General features: G+C 50.2%; 1 protein-coding gene across 1 annotated transcript; it reads left to right on the forward strand.

Annotated features, from left to right (window-relative positions):
- The first annotated feature begins 15138 nt into the window (after nt 1-15138).
- Kcns2 (potassium voltage-gated channel modifier subfamily S member 2) lies at nt 15139-17847 on the forward strand. Its single transcript, XM_004640062.1, has 2 exons — nt 15139-15426; nt 16022-17847. Exon 2 carries the CDS (start codon nt 16065-16067, stop codon nt 17499-17501), a length of 1437 nt encoding a protein of 478 aa, XP_004640119.1. The 5' UTR covers nt 15139-15426; nt 16022-16064; the 3' UTR covers nt 17502-17847.
- The last annotated feature ends 279 nt before the right edge of the window (nt 17848-18126 follow it).

The following is an 18126-nucleotide window of genomic DNA, read 5'->3' on the forward strand; positions in this document are numbered from 1 at the left end:
ATCTCTTGCCAGAATCTCCCTTCAAGTTTTCCTTATAGCTTTCTACTGGCTCTTTAGCTAACATCTCCAAATCTTTCCAAACTTTTACAGACCAGTTCCAAAAGCTTCTAAACCACATGGTGAGGTATAATCACAACAATGACCCCATTCCTAGTACCAAATCTGTGTTAGCTTTTCAATTGTTGGGACAAAATAAGAGGAGAAGCTTGTTTTGGCTCACAGTTTCTCTGGGTTCAGTCGATGTAAGGCTGGGTCTAAGGCAGAAACAGCATGGTGGAAGGTTTGGGTGGAGAAAAGCTGCTCAGATCATGGTGTCCAGAAAGCAGAGTGAGAAGGGAGGAGCTAGGGGAAGAAACACGCCCTTCCAAGTCACTCCTTTGTAGATGTGCATCTTTCTATTTGACCCCACCTCTTATCAGTGCACTCAGCTGCTGCACTCATCAATGAATTAATCCACCAATGAGTATAGGGTCCCCAGGATTCATTCAACTTCCCAGAACTCTCCCTTGGAACCCAGGAGGCTTTGGGAACATTATAGAGCTAAGCCATGACACAACCATGATCTTGAGTGGTCTCAGCCCTGCCCCACTCAAGCTAAGTTTACTAAGGGAATGTGAGGCTAAAACATAGACAGTCCTAGCTATTGTTACATCATCTTACACCCAACTTTGGGCAAAAGGACTACTGTACAGGAAAGGGGTAGGGACACAGTCATCAGATGCTTGGGGACTGGAGAAGGCCAAAATCTGTGCATAGTTCAACAGACAAACCCATGCAGGTGTGCACATGTGTGTGTGCTCATATGTACAAGTATGTAGACACATATGTATGTAGGTGTGACAAACTATGAGCCAAAACAAGGCTCTCCTCTTATTTTGTCCCAACAATTGGAAAGCTAATACAGATTTGGTACCAGGAATGGGGTCATTGGTATGATTCCTGCCCTTTTATTTCCATGTTGGCCAGAAGGAGAACTTTATGTTGTCACAACTCAGCCCTGGTAGGCTTTAGGACTTCTAAATGGAGGCTGCAATCACATGGAGATGGGTGGAGAAAGGGAGCAAAGACCTCCCACCCTGTATTGGCCTTCCACTCCAAAGCTGTCTTCCTCTGGGCCAGGCCATCACTTAACCTTTTAAGATGTCAGTTGATCATGTGGAAAGGATGGGTAGTTTGGATTTGGAGGTCTCAATGACCACTGTTCTTTGATTAGCCCTCAGAATTATAGTGAAGATGGAATTAAATAATGTCTGTGAATTGTTTTAATTGTCAAGTATCATGACAATTAAAGGATTATAATTATTTTCCACAACAATAATAATAAGCTAGATTTGATTCAGGCATAAAAATGCAAATAGCTGAAATTCAGTGATGTAGAACAGATCAATTTTGGGAAAATTATACTTCATCTGCATTTCACAAAGTTAGCAGAAATGCACATTGCCACAGCCATGAGAAGGACTGAAGAAGAAAGAGCTTCATTAATTCAGCAAGTCTACCCAATTTCAGTTGAATCAAAGGCACAACAATTTATTCATGAATACTCTGTTGGGCTTCAGGGTAGACTCCATGATTAAAATATATTTTTAAAGCCTTTAAGAGAGTTTAAGCAATCATTTGTATTCTAAATAGGTCTCGCTGTCACAACCTCCTCAAAATGTTCAATCACACACACACACACACACACACACTAATCCAAAGCCTCTGGCTGGTAGTGCTCCTGCTGATTATATGAAGTTGACTGAGGATTCTTATTTTGCTTAGACAGTAGGCTGGGAATAAATAAGCACACATATGCAAGGTCTGGGATCTAATCAAGTTAAACCTTCAGTCAAGTTAATCTGATACTGTCTTGGCACTTTTCTGGGCCAGTTATGGATTTAGATGCTCTATCCCATTAGCCAGTCATATCACCCATATGACCTAGTTTTGAGTTTGGAAGAAGATGTCCCTGGTGCTGTGTAGATGTGTACCATGTCTTTAATAAGATCTCCCTTGGTAAAACCTGACAACATCAGTGACTCAGAGCTCCCTGCCTTGCCTCCATCCCATCCCTAAGTTGTCTGCTAAACTCTGTGGCCTGTCACTCAGCTGAAACTTTCTGAGAAGCTGCAGGTGCAAAAGCTGCAGCCTTTGAAGAATGCTGATTATTTGGGTGTGAGGGAGGTAGCAGCAGCTTAGGATATGGAAGAGCAGCGCTGGGTTCCATCCAAAGACAGAAAAATGGCATCTCCCATGTTTTGCCCAGGCGCCCCAACACAGCCGGGCTTACACCAGGAATATTATCCTCCACTTTCTTACCAACACAGCCCCTCTGGCTCTCCTCACCTCTGTCTGTGTGGAGAGGCCCCTGAGGCACTGCACTGCCACTCCCACCTCCTTTGGTCTCTTTCTCTCTTCCTTCCCAAGACGATTCTACTGCTCGCTCTTTTTGTGCTCTCCAGCTGGCCACAACCACAGGTGCCTACTTCAGGGAAGCAGGTGCTGAGTCCTGCCTGGAAGTCAGTCTGACCTACCCCACAGCTAGCCCCCAAACCCTATGCTAGACTCAGCTACGATGTCCTGTGATGTAACTTTTCTAAGGCCAGACTTTCTATCCTAGTGTAACCCATGTGCCAAACCATGTGTTTCAATTTTAAGGCTTGAAAAACATGGTCAACCTGGCTCTGGGGCCCTGTACTGCCCTTAAGTCCCTTCTGACTCATCCTCAGCTGTCTCTGAGCTCAGAGCCAAGTGTCTTCTAGGCCAGGCTAGATGATGGGTGAAAGCCATGCACCTCAAACACCATGTGGTCCGTTCTGTGGCGGGAGAGTGCCACATATCCAAGAGAACAGAATTGGCCAAGTCAGAGGCCCAAGGACCAGGTTTTGTTAGAATATAAGGACATCAAATCAGTTTTATTTATTTTCTCTGCACTTGTGTTTCCTAAGTTTTTCCATATTGTTTCTAATTTGGGATGTTAGAAAGGGGAAAAATTAAAAGTCACTGATCTAAAGATAATGGAATATCTTGGTGGTTATTCCATTAAAAACCAGACAGCTGAAAAGGTTTGGTTGATTTTAGGAGAGCTCTGACTCAAACTCTGTAAAGCTCAGAACTTGGAGAGTTCACAGACCAAGGAGCAGCTGAACCACTGAAGCCCCTGTGTTCTTCGTGTGAAGTTCACATGAAGACAGCTGTGTGCTGCCTTTCACCTTCCTGCTCTCCTGGAAGCAACAGCATAGAGAGACAGAATCACCCTTCAGATGGGTGAGTCCTCGGCATCCCTAATGTGTGGCTCTTACACCTTTATCTGTCTCGCTCAAAGCTCTAGTTGACTCTCAACCAAGGGTAATGCTTTCAGACCCCTTTAGGATTCCAACATTTGTAGATGCTCAAGCCCTTTAGAGGAAATGACATCAAACTATGTATCAAATGTATGTAATAATCAAATGTAGGTACAAACTATGTATGTAAATGGATCATTTACATCAAACTATGTATCCTCCATAAAGAAGGATATGTATCCATCCTATATATAGCCTCCTTTAAACCATTCTTAGACTACTTATAGTACCTAATACAATAAAAATGCTGTGTAAATAATATATGATATTGTATATGCTCTCCTAGCTCTTGTGCAGGAAACAAACATTCAACTCATAGATCCTTGAGAAATAGAGATTTACAGATGGATTTCCAGTTAGATGACAAAAAAAGTTTGCATTGCTCTCATGAGAAGTCACTAAGCTGTGCTTTGAATCCAATGCCATAAAATCTTTCATCTTATAACTTTTCTAGAGCCAGTTAACAAATTAGATAACTCCCATTCTAGAGTATGTAGGGAAAACCAGGATTCAAGTGTTGACTTGTGATTAATGAGTCCTCTCCTCATACCTAGCTCATCTTTTCATTCAACTCAGACTCCCTCTTTTTGTTAGCTACTTCTTTCTTTTCAGAGACAAAATACCCAACACACAAAGTTAAAGGAGGAATGGTTTATTTGGGGTTATAGTTCATAGAGGTTTCAGTCCATAATTGATGGGCTCCAAAGGCAGAATGGGATGGCAGACAGGCATTGTAAGAGGAGAAATAGTTCATGGCAGGCAGAAGGCAACAAGCAAGTTACAAGCAAGTCTTTCTGTCCTTTATATTTTATCCTGGCTACCCACTGTTAGGGCAGGTAAGACTCACACCCTTAATCCTAGCATCTTTAATTCTACCATTGCAATGTGAGTCTATTCCAGCATCGCACACTCTAGATCCAGCCATCTCTGTAAAGCCTCTCCTGTGACTGCATGAGGCTCTTCAGGGGACATCTAGACCCAAGCTATAACAGTCCTTTCTTCTTCTCCTGTTCAATCTGGAGATATGAAGATTTAAAGCAGTGGATATTCTGCCTCTCTATCTTGTCCTGCCTCTACTCTGTTAATAGCATCTGGGCCCTACCACCCAGCCTCTTCCTCTAGAGTCTGCACAGACCATATTTCCTCAAAGTTATAAACTGAAATGTTGGTTCTTGCTGCAAATCAATGGACAGGTCACTCCAAAGTTCAGGCCAGACTGAAAGCGACACTGCCTCACTCATCCAGGGGCCCAAAGGGTGCCTTGCAGGGTGACTGATATCACCTATTAGGACAAGTTCTGAGAACACATCAGGGGCTACTGTCTTCTCCCTAAGTCCTGGCTTGGTGTAAAGTGTCTTCTGGGTGGGACCAGGGAACCTGCTTGCCATTCCATCTCACTTCCTAAGTTGGGGTGCACCAGCCCCCAAAACCACCCTGGCTGATTTAGTTTGAACTCCAGTCTTTCTAGTAGAAGATTTCAACTTTCTTTCTTTGCTCATCAGCCTTGATTAGCTGCACCAGTGAGCAAATTCAGGCAGCCCATTCCATTTAAAATCAGATCTCAATTGCTCGGCCACTCTTTGCCGAAAGTTGCTAATCCTTCTCCCACAAGGATTGATCCAAGTGCTTCTCATTATCCAAGCTAGCTTCGATTGCTCCCTCAGGGATGCCTTGCAATAGCAGCTCCTCCACTGCAATGCAGGAAGATGTTTTTACTGGTGAGAGACTCCTAGCTGTGGATTCACTGTATACATTCTACCCAGCCTCTTCTCCCTCTAGGGAGGGAAAGTGAGCAGCTACTAAGTTGGACATCTGGTGGTTTTAGAATTGCCAATAATTTCCACTGCTTAGGACTTTGTGACCTTTTCTCTAAAAATTTCTGGTACAACCACTAACACAACTCCATGTTCTTTTCTCTGGTTCCTTGAATAGAACTTCCTGAGGATTTTTTGCTTTTCTAGCAGCAATGAGGTTGTATAAACACTTTCAAAGCCAACTTGATTGCAAGCCTCACAGCAGCAAGCCTGCTGCAGGGCAGCCAATCCCAGCGAGAGCAGAGCAACTACTTGAACTAATCCAAATGTGCTTGTCATCGACTTACTCCTTAATAAAAGACCCCTGCCTCTTACACAGAGTTGGGTGTCTATGAGGACTGAATTAAATGCTCATGCCAGATTTCTAAGTGTTTTTGTCTGTGTCCTCCATTGAACCAACTCATAAGGCCTTGAATTCATTCAATTATCTGTATCATACTAAAATCTGAAAACCATACTCTTCTCTAAGATAGTAATTTTTATGCCCTTTCCTGAAAACCATATTCTTCTATAAAACAATAATCTTAATGTCAGAATAGTTTCTCTGTTATTTCTCTCAGACTTTCATATGATAGTCAGTGCTTTTCTCTGATTCTTATACATTTGTTTGTATTAAAACCCAATTTGACAATCCCAGAAAATATATCTGTGAGTTGGTCTATCACAGTTATTTTAGCTGAGCCCAGCTAAAATAATTGTGATAAAAGAAGTTTGTGCCTTATTCAAAATTCATCACCAGCCCCCAGAATGCAACCTGCACAAGCCAGCTTTGTTTGTGACTCTTTCAATAAGGGATTACATTCTAAACCACATTCAAATCCAACTTTGAAAGAATACATAACGTCTGTGACATGAACTTGCTAGCTCTTCATCTAGCCTTCACCCTCAGTCTAGCCTTCCCATCCTCCTCCTCTGGCCATGCAGCTACTTCATATTTCCCAGCTTCCCTTGTAATTAGGAGTGGTCACGTGATTGAGTTCTGACCAATAAAGTGTCAGAGGATAGAATGTGTATCACTTTTAGATCTAAACTATGAAAGCAGGCTTCATCCATTCCTGGCTCAACATTGAAGAGACCCACAACAGAGGTAGGATGTGCTGAAAATGGGAAAGAGCCCAGTTCTCTGAATCACCACTTGTAGAAGAGCAACTCTTCAATGTACAACAAATATTTTGGACTCTATAGGAGGTAAACTTCTCCCAGGTTTTGATCATAATGCATTTGTTTATCACAGCACCTTGCATTTCCTGAACAACTACTTCACAGCGTGGGTTTTCTTGTTGGTATAGCACATCATACAGAAGTTTTCCTCTTTAGACAACTTTCACCTTCTTCCTACTTAACAACTAGACCCTTCCAAAAGTCTGTCTTCCACCCCTGATCCTGCCTGCACCCAATATTCCTTGGGAGATGTAGTCTCCCTCCCATTCTGCTCACTGCTTTTGGAAGGTGCCTGATGGTGTAAATTCCAAAGCCCTCCTGCTGACACATGCATTTTGCTGTAATAAATTTCATATGTTTTCTACAATTTTACTGAGACTTAGCAAAAGCAAATGTCTCCCTACTCCAGATTAAAATGGACAGATGAGTATTGAAGTTTCAAAATAATCTAATATGAAATAATTAAATTAATGTGCTGTTTTTGTGCAATGATTCATTATTTATTGCATTTGTCAGGAGAAGAGAGTCTGATGGAGACTCCCCAACTCTTGGTGACAGATCCCAGACCATTTTTCTCTCCGGCACACAAAGTCAGCTTTAGGTCCAGGAGACGCCAGGGCCGGTGGCCTTTGTGGGGCTGCTTAGGGGACTCACACTGCTTTGGTCCTCAGGCTCCTGCACCTGCACGTCAATATGTATTCCAAAGTAGAGGAGCCTCGCCTGCTGGCAGTCAGCTGACATGGCCCCTGTGCCACCTCCAGTCACAGCTCAGCACCCAGAGCAAGTCACATGGGTCCCCCCAGTTTAGCTGGAGGAGGACAGCAAAGTCCTCCCACATGCTCAGAGCAGGAAACAAACTGGATACAGGTGAGTGGGAAGTGCTAGAAGATTCCCTTTGATCTTAGTGTCTTAATATTTATGCCATGAACTTTTGATAAAAATAAAATTATGTTTCCCCAAAACAATCCTGGAGTTATAACTCTTAACCAAGTCATTTGGACCATTTTCTTTCCAGGCCAGCTAGTTAGAAAAGCACAATGCAGGGAAACTGGGTTCCTTTGATCTAGACCAGAGCAAATGACATGGAAATCTCAGGAAGGACCAAGCCCTCTCCCAGGAGATCTGCAGACTGGGGCGGGGAGGCCTATGTGAAGCAGGACAAGGCCAGGGTGGTGGCAGCTCTGGCATCCTGTGCCTCCCCTCTCTTCTCCAATCACGCTGTTTCCTACCATGGTAAAAATATCCAGAGCCTCCATCATTTTAGCAAGATTTAATTAAAACTGCTCTAAATTAAGAAAATCCAGTCATTGTTTGCATTCCTAGAGGCCTATGTTTAGTTGAGTTGCACGTAAGCAGAGAAATGAAAAATTAGCTTAATTTTTTGGCTGCAGGGAAGAGTGTGAATTGGTTTTCTGTCACTCGTGGGGAACATCTTGTGTCTTCCTTCAGCTGAGTTTCTGTGATGGGATTGCATCTTCCCACCCTCCTTGAGGCCTTTGAGGACGAGCTGCAATTTGCCTCTGCCCCAGGGAAACCTCTGCAGTCCTCAGATGGGGCACCAGGTGAAAATGGGGAGCTTCTCTTGCAGGGGTGCTTGTCTCCCTCAGAGCAGGGCTAGGTGCTGGGGAGATGCTCAAGAGCCTCCTGTTTTGGAAAAATGACTCACAGAAACTTTCAGATCACTAGATGGGAGGAAGGGCCATGTGTAAGAGCAGCTCTGAGCCAGCCTGTTTGGCTTTGGGTCCCAGCTCTTCATGGTTAGTGTTGTGGCCTTGATCATGGCCCTCAGGCATTATAGGACCCCATTTCCTCCTCAGCTATTCACAGGCAGAGCCCCCGGGGTGGCTGTGTGGATTAACCTTGTCCCTAGATGTCGATCCTTCCAACAGTGGCTGGCTTGTACTCAATGCTAGCTGTTATAATCATTATAAAGGACGCTCCCCTTTTCCCGCTCTCTGAGGTCTCCTCCCCACATCTGGGGGTTGGCTTTCTGTGCCTGTCTCCCAAGAATCCATCCATGGTGGTTTTATATCTTGCTGTTCAAACCTGGGCATTTTGGGGTTTATTTTCAATCCAAGAAGCTGGTGGCCTTGGTGAACCAACTGACATGCAAAGAATGTCACATTTGTGATAGGAAGAACTCTGAGCAACACGGGCCCCCAGTAGCAAGGCTATCCTGAGGAAGAACCTGGAGCTGGAGAATCTTTCAGTACACCCAGAGCAGATTAGGGCCCTAGAAGTAACCATAGAAATGGGAGCCCACAGAGGCATCCAGCGTGTGGGATGGGTAGGTGGGTGGGTGAGTCGCTGGGCAAAGGATGTCACTTTCACAGAAGAAGGGTGAAGGTCAGGGGCAACAGCGGGAGCACCTTGGAGCTGGAAGAGGTTTGGCAGCTGGGCATGTGCCTAGGTAGACATGACAAAGGACAGGGCAGTTTCCACCCCAGAGAAAATGTAGAGGTGGGGCAGGGGAGGAGAGAGTAGAGTCCTTGTGCTCCCATCCCTAGTGCTTCTGCCTTCCCTAGATCCCTGCTGCTGAGAACTCCACCTACTGCTCCCCCCACAGCAGTTGGACTTTCTCTGCTCTGACTCTATGCTCCACCAGGTCACAACCTGCAGACACAGAGGTTGGTTGCTGCATTATTAGCAATCTAGCTGAGCACCTTTCAGTACTATTGGTACTACTCATCATGCCATGCCCAGCATGAGGAGAGGATGGAGCATCCTGACATCAGGTGCCTGTGTGTCTTAGCTCTGCAGCTCCAAAGTCTAGTCCCTAGTACCAGTGCCTATCACAACGTCCCTCAGATATGGTGCTACATTCTTCTTCTAATTCCCTGCCTCTTCAACCCAGAACCCAGACCAAAGCCTTTTCCACATGTGGTGTGACTAAGTGGAAAATATTGAGAGGAAAATGGTGGGAAGCCCTAGCTAAGGTGCCAGGCCAGGACTCTTAGGGGGATGGCACATGCTGGGTCTGCATTTCAGACTGAAGACCTTTGCTCAAAATAGTGACTGGGCTTTTGCTGGGCACTCTCTTCTCGCCTTGGCTCAGGAAGTCTACCAGCTTCCACTCACTCTTTTGCAGCAGAGAATGCTGGTGGCCCCAATTCCCATGATTCCTTTCACTTGCCTATTACAGCAGCACCCACTCTGTGGCCTCATGAGACCATATGGCTGAGTTCTGACCAAGCAATTCCACATCCCGACCTGGCAAACATCTCCAGTCAAGCTCCACACTCTTTCTCTTTCCTCATCTCTCTGGCCCTAGAAACTCACAGAGCTCTAAATGGGAAAAGTGTGGCCTAAATGGGAGGAGCCTGGCCCTGTGGAAGGCTCCTCTCAAACACCCAATAAGACTGTAGCATGATGGCAAAGATGGTTTCATTAAGCCATTGGGGTAGAAGCTCCTGTTTACAGTATTCAGGCTACACTAGCTAAATATGCACCTCCCTCAGGTCGTTAAGGGGGCAGCCTTTGGAATAAGGGAGATATGCTTGAGTCTAAAACACCCCACTGGCTTTGGCTGTTGGCATCAGTAAACTAAAGGTAAAAATAGCACCCAAGAGAGGGCAAGAGGCAAGCAGAGAGCTTACGGAGGGTAAACACATAACCAGTCACGATTGGCATTCTAAGTACTTCTAAGACCTTGACGCTTGAGTGCTTATTTTAACTCTCACTATAGTCTTTTGTATTAGGGACTACCATATGTCTAAAGATGAGAAACTTCAGGTATAGAGAAAGTACAGGCTGTGCCCAAAGACACAGGACTACAGGAGCTGGATGGGAACAGTCTGTGCCCAGGACACACATAGTAAGCCAGTGGCTTGCCTTCCCTTTGCCACCACCACCACCACCACTGCCACCATCACCACTGCTGTTATCATCATCACCTTCCTTAGCTTCATTTTCTGTATTATCTTAATCTTCACCCATCACTTGCTATGGCAGATGGCTTCAGAGATGGGACAATGCCATGAGAACATGAGAGCCTCAAGGTGACTTGTTCTGCTCTGAGATAAGCAGAGCCAGTAGGAGGGGCTTCAGTGCAGTTGTCAATCACCCAGAGGAGGAAACTGGCAGGCAAGATGAGGCAGCAGGAGGGAGGGCATACCTCCAGAGCCAGGTGGAGAGGGATCTCCTGGGTATGTCAGTCTCAAACTGTCTGCACTGTGGGCTTTGAGAAGGACTCTGGGAAGAGTGGAAAGATGGTCAGATGTGAGAGAAGAGGAGGCAGGGCTGAGAGGGCCCCTGGAAGGAGGAGACTGCCCTTGCCCTGATGGCCTTGTCCTCATGTTGCTCCTTTCCCTGGTGGTAAACCTGGCCTAAATTTAATCAACTTGCTTTCACTTATTCTAGCCTTATCTCTTGATGTGCTAGGGAATTCAGTGAACAGTCGAGTAAGGCTGATGGGGGAGCCCCCCACAAAGCAGGGACCAGAAGTAGGAGACATAAGAAGACCCTGACCCTCAGGAGCAGGCCCTCTACTTGCCAGGTGCAGGCAACTCTAAACAAGAACTTCAGTCCTGCCCTCAGAAACAATGCAAAAGACACATAAATATTTTCTGTGCCTTCCTGGGAAAACACCTAAGGAGGCACTGCATGCATAATGTGCAACCAAACTTTATAAGATCCCCTCTCCCCAACTCTCCTCCTCCTTGCACCCCTCTTCCACGATGTTGGCTCCTCCCCTTCTCTATGCGGGCCTTCTCGAAGCTCTCCCCCTGCCCACAGTGGGCTCCTTAGCCTGGGTCCCTGTCTCCTCAGCCCGCCTCTACCCCCATGCTCCTCAGTGTCCTCTCCACTGTAAAGCTACCAAGACAAGCCTCATCCTCAAGCCACTTGGTCTGTGTCCCACAAGCTGAGCAGTTGAGCCCATTCCAAGGAGGAGAACGGCGACTATTCCTAACCGAGGCATAATTGTGGCCAAGGCAAAGCTTCTGAGAGCAGAAGACACGGGGCCCCTTCTGGAGGTGGGGATTGAAGGAGGTGATGACCAAGGCCTTTGTTATGGTCCCATGGCAGGCAGGCAGGCAGGCAGGCACCAGCCCAAGACCTGGGGCAGCACGGGGTTGTCTATGGGCTGAGTCACAGCCCCTGCCCTTGATGCTGACCACTGGGTGCCAGCTTGTGGGTGCACCCCCAGTGACAGCTGTCAGGCTCCCAACCATGGTCCCACACTGAAATCGCAGGAGGGGCTTTAGGAAAACACTGATTTACCATGGCCTCCACCAGAAATTAAATTTACTTGGCGTGGTGCAAGACCCAAGGCATCTAGGAACACTGGGCCTTTTGAGAATTCCCTGGGAGATGCTAATGCACAACTAAGGATGAGATCCACTAGAGTGCTAGATTTCATTCCTTCTGAGAAGGCCCCAGGCCCAGGAGCTCCATGACACAGTGCTGGGCTCAGCACCCCTTCTTCCTCCAGGCCCCTTCTGGATCCACCAGGAGGGAGAGGAGTTGGAACCAAGACTGGCTGGAGCAGAATAACTTAAGAGTGCAGTATGAGCTTCATTCCTTCAGCAATCACATATTCAATAATATTTAATATGAGCGTGCTGCTGAGGTAAGGAAGGACAATGACTGAGTAGCCCAGTTTAAGTCTGAGCAGTAAGGAGGAGATGGAATTTACACCAAGACCCAAGTGACAGGAAGGAAGAAGCCATGCAGCAAGGCTGTCATGGCCAGCAGAAAGAGCAGAAGCAGGCAGGTCCTTTGCAGGGCGCAGGTCTGCAAGCCAGGCAGGGGCACGTCACAGAAGGCCTTTGAGCATCGGGAAGTGCTGGCCTTTTTCCTTTACTCAGGGGAGCCCCTGGAGGGCTTCTAGGAGCAGAGTTTGGGCTTTTAAGAGACACTCAGGCTGCAGTAGCAGGTGGCTGGTGGAGCCAGATGGTCACAGGTGAACAGTCCACTCCAGCAGTGTCACAGCCACCCTGTGACCACAGTGCAGGGGAAGGACAGCAACAGCTTTTCCCAATTGGGGAATGTAGGTCAGGCAGCCCAGCTCCCTCTGCCAAGCAGCCGAAGCAGCCCCCTCGCCTGTCAGGGGGGAAAAGCTGAGTCTGAGATGTGTGGGCTCAGCTGAGATCTGCACTGGCAGGGAAGGCAGAGATAGCAGCTATCCAGGTGCGAGGATCTGGGCCACTGACTGGGGTCCCCTCATCCCCCTTCCCAGCATGGCTCCCCCCCCCACCTCCACCCCCTTGCCAGATCCCCAGCAAGCCTTGCCATGTGCAGGAGCAGGCGGCTGTATTTTAAGATCAGGGCTCAGACCTCTAAATAAACCATAAACAGAGCCAGCTTCTCTGGTATGGAGGGAGGGAACCGGGCTCCATTTCTTTTGAATGCACTGACTGGGAAATAAACAAGTGGCTGTGGCTGTCACATACACTTCACCCTTTGCAAAGACATCTGTCAGACCCAAGAGCTTCTGCCTCAGCCTTTCCAAGAAATAACCAATGTGCCCCCAACTCAGGCTTTCCCCACAGGCTCCAAATTTGCTTTTGTGTCCAAGGAAAGGGGGGCATGGAGGCTTGTCCCTGACCCTAGCCTCAAAGGACAGCTGTGGACAAGGGAGCATGTAGCTTGGAGCATGGAAGGATTCAGGGGAAGGAGGAGGGGAAGGGCAAGGAGGTGGGGTTGGTGTCAGAAGCAAAGAATGATGGGACAGAGCTGAGAGGCAGGGGTCCCCCTAATAAGACAGGTGGGATGTCAAGGTCCTAGGGGTCAGGCAGAGCCCAGAGGTCTGTGGTCAGGGTGGCTGCAGGCTTGAGAGAGACAAATAGACCAAAGGCAGACGGGCTCTCTCTCCAAGGGCAAAGTCTCCTATGACTACAAAAGAAAAAGGAATGAGCAAGAACAAAAACAGCTCAGAACAGAAGGAACAGGACAGTAAATAAAACAAGCAGGGAAGAAACCCCCACAGTCATGCAAGCCAAGCTCTTCCAGGATGAAAGCCCCTCTCACATATCCAAGGCAAAAGTGATTTCTGCATCCAGTTCAGCCAGGAATATCAGGAGAAGCTAGGGAGTGGGAGGGGCTGCGAGCTTCAGAGGGAGCAGAGAGAAAGACAGGAGGTGGGGAGGCTAGAGTTGGGCAAGGCCAGGCAGGCTGCCACCCAGGTGCTGCCACCAAGGGCAACTGCTGGGGGGAGCCCCAACATCACCCTCTCCCACACCACAGGAGGGGCCTGAGCCAAAGTGAGGGGCAGTAGCCCCCCTCTGAAACATGAGCCCCTCCACAAGGGCTGGCACAGAGAGACCCAGGCCTCCAGGCTGCAGCCCAGTCAAGTGTGGGGGAGTCCCAGCTTCAAATGACAGCAGCTGACCTAGACAGAGCAGTCTAGGTGAGCACCAGGCAAAACAAAGGCTCCCATAGAGATAGACATGGAGCAAAGACACCGAATGCCAGGCTCTCTCTCTCTCTCTCTCTCTCTCTCTCTCTCTCTCTCTCTCTCTCTCCTTTTTAGTATCAACCATTAGAAGAGAGAAGCAGGCTTATGTCTCTTACCAGTCTGTTCTCCCTCCCACAGTGACTACCTCACTGGAATGTCAGAGTGTGATGCCCTTTCAGAGGGTTACATACTTTGTATATGCAGAGGGGAGCAGCTGACCCAGGATGAGTCAGGTTTGGAGCCTGGAGCCCTCACATGAAGCCAGACTGAGGGTTCTGCCCAGGCCTTCCTGGGAGCCCAGAGTGGCTGAAGCACACAGAGTGGCTCTCTGGCTGGTTGGCACATGAGGGCCGTGTATAGAGGACTTGCTTCTGTCTCACCGAGGCTGTGAGTCCAGAGCCACCTTGGAAGGGTTGTCCCAGGACTTCTGAGCTGCCAACACGCACATCACACAGGGCTCCCTTCTCTGCCAATGGTACCATTCAAATGTAAGGTCCTCCCAGGGCTGCAGGCTCATCCTCAGCTCAGCTCCTGAGGAGGCCTTGAGGATAATCCCAGGAACCAAGAGCTCAGCTCGGGCCCACAAGTCTCTCCTGGAATGGGGTTCAGGTACGGAGCAAACCTACGCTGTGTCAGCACATTGTGCACATAGCACCCGCACATCCCACTGACACATGTCCCAGGTGTCCCCTGCACTGGCACACTGTATACTCCACACCCTCTTTTTTATCCAAACTACACACAGACGCTGAAAATTCCTACTGTACACACACACCCTCCGTGCACTCCTTTGCAGCCCACACACCACACAGGCCTGTATACACGCTGCCCACGCAGAGCTCCCCGGCAGAACTCCACGATTCCCTCCCACGCCAGTGGGGGGCGCACCCCCTCCCCACGCTAAGCTGAGTTCGCCAACCTGAGGCTGCCCTGATCCCTACTCATCTCCTCTCCCCTCCAGCTTCTGTTCCCAACAGTCCATCCCCAGGCTCGGGAAAACTTTTCTTCGGGTCCCCAAAAGAGGAAACCAGAAATCCTCCTTTCTGTCCTGCGCCGGTCACACAAGCTGCCCCTCAGTCTCAGTCTCCTTCCAGACCCAACCAGGAAAGGTCACCATAGGCAGCCCTCTGCTTGCACCCTGGGGGTGGTAGCAACAACAGCTGTCACCAGAGTGTGTGTGTGTGTGTGTGTGTGTGTGTGTGTGTGTGTGTGTGTGTGTGGTGGGGGGAGTACTAAGGGGAAGGAGTCTGCCCCACGCCGAGCTGGGGTGCAAAGGATCGCAGCAGCTTCTACCAGCCTGAGGCTACAGCCGAGCCCGGCGAGGCGCGTGGAGCTGTCCCTTCAGCACCTCCGCCCGCCCTGCACAGGGCCGACTTGCCCAGGGGCACGGGCTCCGCTCCGGCTCCGGCTGCGGGAGCCTGCGGCTTGGGCTCCTGCTTCTCCCGGTGGGCGAGGGGCGCACTGATCCCGAGAAGGGCCTGCACCAGCGTCGGGGCCACGCAGCCACCTGTGCGCCTCCTGCCGCTGCGGGCGGCGGTGGCGTGCCGGGCCGAGACGCGAGGAGACGCCGGTGGACCCGCCCGCGGCCCGCTAGGCGCACACACAGGCGCACACCCGGGCGCACCGCGCGCGCCCGCACAGCCAGCCGGCGGCTGCCACCGCCGCGATGCTCTCCGGCGGGTCTGGGAAGTTTCCCGCCGGCCTCGGCCGCAGGCGCCGCTGCTCCCAGGTAAGCGCTGCCTACTAGATCGCTCAGGGCGAGCCTGGCAGCTCCGCGGGGTGAGGCGCGGTGCACGCGGCCCGGGGCACGGCGCCAGGAGGGCGGGCGGGGAACCCAGACAGGGGAGCCCAGGGTCTCTGTCATACCGGGAGGACTCAGGGGCGGAAGAGCGGGGGTCGCTACCCCTCCCAGGTTTCCTGGCTCGGGTGGAAAACCGCAGAGCCCCCTCCCAAACCTCCGAGCCCCCCTTCTCGGCCCAGCCCTGCGCAGCGTGGCGCGGGTCCCGCCTGTCTGCGGCCCGGCGGGGGCGTCTCCCCGGCCTGCCCAAGGGCAAGGTCTGCATGCAGCGACCACTGCACCCACAGCCGCCGGGCGCGACCCCAGCAGTGAATGGCGATCGCCGGGACCCCGGAGAGGGGGGGCAGCAGCCAGGGCCATCCTAGGAGAAGTCACACCGCTGCCTTTCCCGGGGAGGGGGCCCAGCCTCAGAGACGATGCCCCCGCCCCAGAGCCCCTCAGCTCCCCGGACCTGCCTGGAGAGGGGAGGGAGGGACGCGCGGGGTGGGAAGCCAGTGCCCGCGTGATGTGGCCCCTCCGCCCGCAGGTGTAGCGCCCCCGCACGGCGCGGGCGGCTGGGCAGCTCCAGCATGACCGGCCAGAGCCTGTGGGACGTGTCAGAGGCCAACGTCGTCGAGGACGGAGAGATCCGCATCAACGTGGGCGGCTTCAAGAGGAGGCTGCGCTCGCACACGCTGCTGCGCTTCCCGGAGACGCGCCTGGGCCGCCTGCTGCTCTGCCACTCGCGCGAGGCCATGCTGGAGCTCTGCGACGACTACGACGACGCCCAGCGGGAGTTTTACTTCGACCGCAACCCTGAGCTCTTCCCCTACGTGCTCCACTTCTACCACACCGGAAAGCTGCATGTGATGGCTGAGTTGTGCGTCTTCTCCTTCAGCCAGGAGATAGAGTACTGGGGCATCAACGAGTTCTTCATCGACTCCTGCTGCAGCTACAGCTACCATGGCCGCAAAGTGGAGCCTGAGCAGGAGAAATGGGATGAGCAGAGCGACCAGGAGAGCACCACATCCTCCTTCGACGAGATCCTGGCCTTCTACAACGACGCCTCCAAGTTTGATGGGCAGCCCCTGGGCAACTTCCGCAGGCAGCTATGGCTAGCGCTGGACAACCCTGGCTACTCGGTCCTGAGCAGGATCTTCAGCGTCCTGTCCATCCTGGTGGTGCTGGGATCCATCATCACCATGTGCCTCAACAGCCTGCCGGACTTCCAGATCCCTGACAGCCAGGGGAATCCTGGTGAGGACCCCCGGTTTGAAATTGTGGAACACTTTGGCATTGCCTGGTTCACATTTGAGCTGGTGGCCAGATTTGCTGTGGCCCCTGATTTCTTCAAGTTCTTCAAGAATGCCCTAAACCTTATTGACCTCATGTCCATTGTCCCCTTTTATATCACCCTCGTGGTGAACCTGGTGGTGGAGAGCACGCCTACCTTGGCCAACTTGGGCAGGGTGGCCCAGGTGTTGCGACTGATGCGGATCTTCCGCATCTTGAAGCTGGCCAGACACTCCACTGGCCTCCGCTCCTTGGGGGCCACCTTGAAGTACAGCTACAAAGAAGTAGGGCTGCTCTTGCTCTACCTCTCTGTGGGAATTTCCATCTTCTCTGTGGTGGCTTACACAATTGAAAAGGAGGAGAACGAGGGCCTGGCGACCATCCCCGCCTGCTGGTGGTGGGCCACTGTCAGTATGACCACTGTGGGCTATGGGGATGTGGTCCCAGGGACCACGGCAGGGAAGCTGACTGCCTCTGCTTGCATCTTGGCAGGTATTCTCGTGGTGGTACTGCCCATCACCTTGATCTTTAACAAGTTCTCGCACTTTTATCGGCGCCAAAAGCAGCTTGAGAGTGCCATGCGAAGCTGTGACTTTGGAGATGGAATGAAGGAGGTCCCTTCAGTCAATTTAAGGGACTACTATGCGCATAAAGTTAAATCTCTCATGGCAAGCCTGACGAACATGAGCAGGAGCTCACCAAGTGAACTAAGTTTAAATGATTCCCTACATTAGCAGAGACACCTTGTCCCTCTGAGTCCCACCTTGCTGAGCTGCCTCTTGTGCCTCCAGGCAGCTCTGGATTATGGTGAAATGAGTCTTCCCAAACCCTGAGGGGAGATGCATGGGATAGCACCCCAGGTCGCTGTTATGGTATTTAGAGTCACTTTAGAGGGTGGTGTGTCTGACACCATGCCTTTGTACCTTTCAACAAAATGACACTTGCTGGTCTCTATTGTGGGCATAAAATGTTCATCTTACTGCCAGCTGACTACCCAGAATGCAAATTTTTCTGTCCACTATGTTCACTATTCCAGTGCTTGTGCCCTGGTACTATCTGTGAGTTGTTTGTGCTCCTGTTTCTGAGGTTGTTATGTGAGTTGTATACAAAAAGAAGCCCCCACAAGTCTGTCCAGTAGAAATGCACCTGTCTATGATGTCAGCAAGAATAGCATGAGATTTTGCTTACTGTCATGTAAAAACAAAATCTCAATTCTTTACCCAGTGCTTTCACTTAGTTTTGATACCAAAACAAAGAGAATGCAAAGTTAAGCACACATGACCAATGCAAGTCTGTGTGCTGTTTTTATAGATGATCTCTAGCTCTGTTGTTTGCATGGGTACAGCAATCATTTTTAGA

The sequence above is a fragment of the Octodon degus genome, unplaced genomic scaffold (genome assembly GCF_000260255.1).
Source record: "Octodon degus isolate 3935 unplaced genomic scaffold, OctDeg1.0 scaffold00118, whole genome shotgun sequence".
Lineage (NCBI taxonomy): Eukaryota > Metazoa > Chordata > Mammalia > Rodentia > Octodontidae > Octodon > Octodon degus.

Excerpts from the sequence above, each read along its gene's own strand:
- Kcns2 (XM_004640062.1), top strand. The coding sequence starts at position 16,065 with ATGACCGGCCAGAGCCTGTGGGACGTGTCAGAGGCCAACGTCGTCGAG.